This window comes from Acipenser ruthenus, unplaced genomic scaffold (assembly GCF_902713425.1).
Source record: "Acipenser ruthenus unplaced genomic scaffold, fAciRut3.2 maternal haplotype, whole genome shotgun sequence".
NCBI classification, from domain to species: Eukaryota; Metazoa; Chordata; class Actinopteri; order Acipenseriformes; family Acipenseridae; genus Acipenser; species Acipenser ruthenus.
Window position 1 is genome coordinate 9,438 of NW_026707732.1, and position 7,241 is coordinate 16,678.

General features: G+C 42.8%; 1 protein-coding gene across 2 annotated transcripts; it reads right to left on the reverse strand.

Moving 5' to 3' along the window:
- Positions 1-585: 585 nt before the first annotated feature.
- LOC131728118 (protein PIP82-like) lies at positions 586-4,819 on the reverse strand. 2 transcript variants are annotated; one of them, XM_059019311.1, is made up of 5 exons: positions 4,361-4,819; positions 3,917-3,970; positions 3,569-3,706; positions 2,787-2,989; positions 586-1,779 (listed from the first exon to the last, which is right to left on the reverse strand). In XM_059019311.1, the coding sequence occupies exons 3-5, from the start codon at positions 3,687-3,689 to the stop codon at positions 1,255-1,257; spliced, it is 849 nt and encodes a 282-aa protein (XP_058875294.1). In that variant the 5' UTR covers positions 3,690-3,706; positions 3,917-3,970; positions 4,361-4,819; the 3' UTR covers positions 586-1,254. The 2 variants fall into 2 exon arrangements, with proteins under 2 accessions (XP_058875294.1, XP_058875295.1); XM_059019312.1 differs by lacking the exon at positions 2,787-2,989 and having other exon boundaries at positions 4,361-4,818.
- Between the last annotated feature and the right edge of the window lie 2,422 nt (positions 4,820-7,241).

A 7,241-nucleotide genomic window follows, 5' to 3' on the forward strand; every position in this document is an offset into this window, starting at 1 on the left:
AGCTAAAAGCACCCAAGAATAGATAAGAACAAAACATTGGACTATTCTGAAGTGGCCTTCTATGATCTGAATCCTATCGAACATCTATGGAAAGAGCTGAAACTTGCAGTCTGGAGAAGGCACCCATCAAACCTGAGACAGCTGAAGCAGTTTGCTCAGGAAGAGTGGGCCAAACTACCTGTTAACAGGTGCAGAAGTCTCATTGAGAGCTACAGAAAACGTTTGATTGCAGTGATTGCCTCTAAAGGTTGTGCAACAAAATATTAGGTTAGCGGTCCCATCATTTTTGTCCATGCCATTTTCATTTGTTTTCTAATTTACAATATTATGTTGAATAAAAAATCAAAAGCAAAGTCTGATTTCTATTAAATATGGAATAAACAATGGTGGATGCCAATTACTTTTGTCAGTTTCAAGTTATTTCAGAGAAAATTGTGCATTCTTCATTTTTTGTGGAGGGGTACCAACAAATTTGAGCACGTCTGTATATATATATATATATATATGTATATATATATATATATATATATATATATATATATATATATAGTAAAACGAATCGCACCCACACGGGTTCGTTGCCCCTTTAAAACCACAACCCAAGACACAGGAATGGATTTTTTTTCCCGCGCTGACGCGCTATTTTTAATACAAACAAAACAAAATAAACACCTAGCTCTTTCTGAGCAGTGACTAAACTTTCGGGAACACCCTGACACCCCACCAAACACAACACCACAAACAGACCATATCACACAGGTTTACACCGCTTACTTTTCCTCCTGACTGCTCGGAAGCAGAGCACCTCTTATTGCCTCCTTTTATTCAGCAGCCATGAGCAGACTAACTGCCTCCCTTAAATACCCTGCACCTGGTCCTAATTTGACAATATTTACCAGGTGCAGGGGATAATTAATAATAAAATAATTAACAAATTAAATTCAACGATAAGGCAAAACAATTAAACAATAAACAAAAACAAATAAACTAAACAAATGTGCATTCCGCACATGTTTTTCTTCAGGGAGGCTTTAACCCCCTCCCTGCTGTCTCACATATCCCCCCCCCCTTGTCTTTTCAAGACACCGGCCATTCGACGGCCACCTCCTCCCCTAAAACACAACCACCCACCCTCGAGTCCATCAATGTCTCTTTTCACCCTCTTCCATGGGCGGACTTGAGGGTGGGCCGGTCCATGTTCTGGCCCCGCCAGGTAGGGACCGCGCACCTGTGACGAGGGACCCCACTGGTTTGTCAGGGGCGACCGGCGCGACAACCGGGGCACTGGAGGTCTGCAGCCGGGGCCCGGTGCAGCGACGTCCAATCACCCAGGGGGAGCAAAGTAGTGACCAGGGGGAGCTCAAGCGCCGTCTGGGAGCAGCGCAGCGACGTCTTGGTGCTTGGGAGGAGCGGAGCATGGAACCAGGTGGAGAACTGTGACCGGTTCTGCAGACTCCTGGGCTCCAGGTCTAGCGAAGGGAGGTCCAAGCAAACCGGAAGGGTGTCCAGGAGCAAGGGGCGAGGGACCGCACACAGCGGCGGTGCCGGACTGGACCGCAGGGGTGGTGGTCGGGGCTGTGGTGGAGGCGGGCTCTTCACCTCTTTCCCCTCTTGCTCGGGCGGCGGCAGCTCCTCCCCCTCTGGCTCTCGGGACTGCAGCTCCACCCCCTCTGGCTCTCGGGACTGCAGCTCCACCCCCTCTGGCTCTCGGGACGGCAGCTCCACCCCCTCTGGCTCTCGGGACTGCAGCTCCACCCCCTCTGGCTCTCGGGACGGCAGCTTGTAATAGAATATGTTACAGAAAAATAGAATTGGCTCGACATAATGTACTGGCATTTTGTACTCCTATAACCTTGCTCGCATAACCTTGTATGCTTTGCCTAAGATAAAGTTTGTTACAAGGAACCGCAAGATGCCTACACTGCAGCTGTGGCTGTGAAGATAACAGGATGAGCCAGACTTGTTTCTTTGTACGTACACCCAAACCACCCATCCTGTTATCTGTTTGCTTAGCTATATGCCAGGTATGCACAGTTATAAGTTATCCTGATGTAACTTTCACTATTATCTGCTGTATTATTGAATTGTGGTTTGTCACACTTGAGAATTATTGTATTTCTTGTTCTTATTGTATGACTTATATTGTAACACTTGAATGTATTTGTATTTGCTTGCGATTGTAAGTCGCCCTGGATAAGGGCGTCTGCTAAGAAATAAATAATAATAATAATAATAATAATAAGTTGTTTTTCCTTATATGCTAATATCTGAATCATCATTGGCTAACCCTCTGCCTTGCTGACAGTTTTAAGGTATATAAGAAACTGATCTAACTCTGTATGTTGAAACACTGCTCGATGATTATCTAGCACCCTGTGTGTTGAGAGTGTTTTCAGTTTGCAAACTTAAGAAATAAAGGCCTGTGTGTTTGGAACTCGCAGTCTCTCTTCCTTTTATTTAGAATTCCGCGACATGTTGCTTTCATATTATGTTACCAAACTGTGAATTATTGGAAAATATTTTTGTTAATTTGATGAAATGTTACCAGGTATATAGCAAACAGCTGGTGTCAGTCTCATAGCATCTAACAGGATGGCACTTGCATAAAAATGTTTTTAAAGTTTATAACACAGTGTAAGATTTTTCAATGTTAAGAAAACTCAGTTGAGCTGTTGTTTAAACTTCCTTTTCATTTATTAATTTTTATAACCAAAAACCGATTGATCTCCCTAGTTATTGTATTGGATACTGGTGTAGGTCATGTACAGCACTCAAAAAGCACCCACCCAATTATCAATACTGGAACCCATTCCAGGCCAGTAATATCTGGAGGAAATTGCCTCTCTGGTTCTGTGTTGGCCACAGTGTGCCCCTATAGCACTTGCATGAAATTCCAGGAAGAGACTGTCTGCCTCTTCAGTGCCTTTGACCACCTTCACCTTCATTGATGGCTCTGTACCCTTCTTACATATATAATAGAGCTCTCCATCTAATAAACAAAAGAAAATAATAAGGAAAAAAAACATGTAGACAGGGTTGTAAACACATATTCAGCTATGGCAGTGATTTTCACCCGTAGTCCTGTAGTTAGCCGTGCCTGCTTTTTTCTAAGTGAGATTGGTTACTAGGGATGAATATCTCTGAGTTTTGTTAAACGAAAGGTTTGGTGAACTACAAAGTTAATATACAGCTATCCAACAATATATTATTAGGCTAATACGATTACAGTAGCATCTGTTGCTGAAAATAAGTTACGTTGGCTAATTATGTTTTCGTTGTAGTGAAGATACCTTAGACATTATTATTATTATTATTATTATTATTATTATTATTATTATTATTATTATTATTATTATTATTATTATTTATTTCTTAGCAGACGCCCTTACCCATTAACGAATGGTCATCAACACGGTAAAGCAACAAAAATAATATTAGCCTATTATTTATTTGGCAAATAGCGCCACCACCACCTCTCCAGGTAAGTTAGCTATACATTTTGGGGTTTTGTGAAATTTAATTTAATTTGAATTTATAGCATTTGCAACCCATCCAAGCTTTGAATTACCTTGAACCACATATTGTCCTGCACGCCTCCGGATGATGAATTTTCCCCCCTTCCTGGCCTTCTCGGGGTATTTTCCCATTGTCTTGTACAGTAATATTTCCCTGTACATTGTTGGATCCATAATCTTCGTTAAGATGACTAGATCAAAAGAGTTAAAATAGGTTTTTAATACATTTACTACACTCATCATTATACAATCGAATACGTTGCAATGCCCTGCTGTTCATTTGATAAATTAACATAATACACTCATCTTCTCTCAGTATTTCATATGGAAATCAAACGTTACAAATCGAATCATAATTGAAACATTTCTACTTCTATTTTTTTTTTTTTTTTTTTACTAACCATGTTTCTATTGTCCTCGTCACGGGCGTGACTTCACGATTTAAGAAATAATTCCTGAATAAAACAAACAAAAAGAAACTTCTCACTTAAATATTAACAGACAAAAAAAACAGTACCAAGTAATATTTTAAAAGAAAAATATGTTCTTCAATGAGAAATAAACTAAAGTATTTATGTACAAGTTTCCAGAATCTTTTCTGCTACTGCACGCTCCTCACAACACTGTCAGCAGGAATTAAATTGCTTACAAATAAATAAGTAAATAAACATTTAGAAGACTGTACTGCATTTAACTGAATTATAAAATAACTGGGTTAATTTACACGTAGTAGATTACCTCTGTAGTAATAAAAATAAATAAATATAAACGAGAGTGTTTCAATGTGTTTATTGTGCTCTGTGAAACATACTGGTACAATTCGTCACAAGACTTCATTTAATTACCGTTGCGTTTTGTTGTTGTTGTTTTTCTTCTTTTTCTTATTCATTTTCTTAGCAGACGCCCTCACTCAGGGCGACTTACAGCTCTCACAAAATATACATATTTCACAATGCAGTAAGAGCAGATAAAATATACAATACCTTCAGAGCAACTTTTACTAAAATATGTCCATGTACACAGTTCGATAATCACAATATAGTAAGAGTACATACAATACTAACGTCCTAATAAGAGTAAGTAACTAGCTCATTTATACACATTTGAAGAAACACAATATATAGTTGTTGTTGTTGTGACTGTGTTTAAACAATGTGTTCTGGATGTAGAATCGCTGAAATCACAAGCTTGCACAAACATTTTCCGTCCAGAAGCAATAAACTCGCTCCCGTTTGCAGCAGACCGCACGTTCACGTTGCAGCAGGCGCTGCTCGGATTGCAATGACAGGTTACGCGAGGTCGTGAGCGAGGAATCACACACTCCCGTTGGCAGATCGCAAGGTTGGTTGCAAGCGCATGCGCACATCCACCGAGGACACATCAATCCTAGGGGGCACTGAATTCGTCGTAACACCGGCACGTTTTTGCCAGACCGTCGAGAATTAAACAGTTTGAAGTTGATGAAATATATATATATATATATATATATATATATATATATATATATATATATATATATATATATACATATATATATATATATATATATATATATATACATATATATATATATATATATATATATATATATATATATATATATATATATATATATATATACATATATATATATATATATATACATATATATATATATATATATATATATATATATATATATACATATATATATATATATATATATATATATATATATATATATATATATATATATATATATATATATATATTGTTGCAAACAATAACTGCATACCATGGGCAATAAAAACGTTTTCCTGTTCTGGCAATTGAATAACAAATGCGTTCTGTAACAATATGTTTTAGGATGAGATGTCAACGAGTAAGAAATTTGCTATTTTTTATTAAAACTGCCCAAAACTTCTGAAAAACTTCTGAATGGCAAAATAGCACCACCTTGTGGACCGCAGTGGAACTTGTGTTTTTCTTCGTTTTAACGTTCTTCATATATTACCAAATGCAAGGATGGGGCTGATTCAGCAAACAGGAGGAGAACGCTTCTGAGAGAGAGAGAGAGAGAGAGAGAGAGAGAGAGAGAGAGAGAGAGAGAGAGAGAGAGAGAGAGAGAGAGAGAGAGAGAGAGAGAGAGAGAGAGAGAGAGAGAGAGAGAGCAAAACCAAAGAGCCAAAACACAGGGACACCTACAGCAGCAAGCCCTGTTCCTGACAGCACACAGCCTGCCCGCAGCACTGACAGCACAGCCCCAGTCCCCACTGTCCCAGCAGAGGAGAGCACAGTCCCTGGAGATAGCCAGCCCCTCCTCACCCAGCCCCCGGAGCTCCACAGCACAGTGGCAATCATGAAGGCAAGCCTCTCCCTGCTAGAGGTGGAGCTGACAGAGCTCAGGGAGCTAGTCCGGGCCAGGCTCACAGAGAGCGACATCACACAGCAGTTGAAAGACCAGACCATACAGATCAAGAATGAATATAAAGCCTCATTCAGGGAACTGAAGGCAGAGGTGAAGGAGCTGCAGCAGGACAGGGAAACCCTGAGAAGAGAACTGACCGGACTGAGAGAGGAGCTGCAGCACAGAGACAAAACAGTACAGAGCCTGAGGGAGCAACTGCACACACTCACAGTCCCCCACAGCCCTGCAGGAGGCACAGCAACCCAGACAGCACAGTGCCCCCCAGCCCCAGCCTGCAAGGACACACTGACACACACACACAGCACACTGACACACACACACAGCACACCAGCCAAACACACTGACACACCGACACACACACACACACACACACAGACAACACCGACAGCCCCCCAGCCAGACACACTGGCAATCACACAAAGCCTGACACACACACCACACACACGAACAGCACACAGAACACTCCCAACACACACGCTGACCCAGGCACACAGAACACTCCCAACACACACGCTGACCCAGGCACACAGAACACTCCCAACACACACGCTGACCCAGGCACAGCCCCGACCCCCTCGGGCAGACCGGCTGCAAAGCACCGCAACACCGAGATCGCCCTGCTGATGGACTCCAACGGGAAATACATTGATGAGAAGTGGCTCTTCCCAAAACACACAGTGTCCAAGATCTGGTGTCCGACCACAGAGAAGGCCCTGGAGGCTCTGTGTGAGTCCACCCTCGGCTCCCCCGGACACATAATCATTCACACAGGCACCAATGATCTGAGGGCCCAGCAGGAGAACATGGCCAAGTCCATCAGGAGAGTGGCGGAGAGGGCAACCCAGGAATTTCCGCATTCAAAAATCATCATCTCCACCCTGCTGCCCAGAAAGGATTTCCACCAATACACCATCCAGAAGATCAACGCGGAAGTCTCCCGAGGGTGCACTCTACTACCCAACGTGCACCTGGCACACCACCCCACCCTAGGGCTACAACACCTGTACGACCACGTGCACCTGCACCAGCGGGGAGTCAGCATCTTTGCCAAGACCCTGAAAGACGTCACCCTGGGCCGAGACCCAGCCATTCCCCAACACAGCAACAGGAGAGGCCTCAACGTCCACAGACCACAGCACAGCCCACAGACAGACAGGTGGGCCCCCAGGAGCCTCCGTCCACAGCCTGGACAACACAACCGACACCTGCTTAGCCCAGCCCAGCCCAGAAAGCCCAGGCCCGGCCCAGCCCAGCGCCCAGCCCAGCCCAGCAGACCCAGGTCCGGTCCTGCCAGCCCATTCCAGCACCCAGCCCAGCCA

Excerpts from the sequence above, each read along its gene's own strand:
- LOC131728118 (XM_059019311.1), bottom strand. The coding sequence starts at position 3,689 with ATGGATCCAACAATGTACAGGGAAATATTACTGTACAAGACAATGGGA. Across the intron at positions 2,990-3,568 it reads AGGACAATATGTGGTTCAAG|ATGGAGAGCTCTATTATATA; the intron begins GTAATTCAAAGC and ends TTTGTTTATTAG. Across the intron at positions 1,780-2,786 it reads GTTCCAGTATTGATAATTGG|CTGCCGTCCCGAGAGCCAGA; the intron begins GTGGGTGCTTTT and ends TTCTATTACAAG.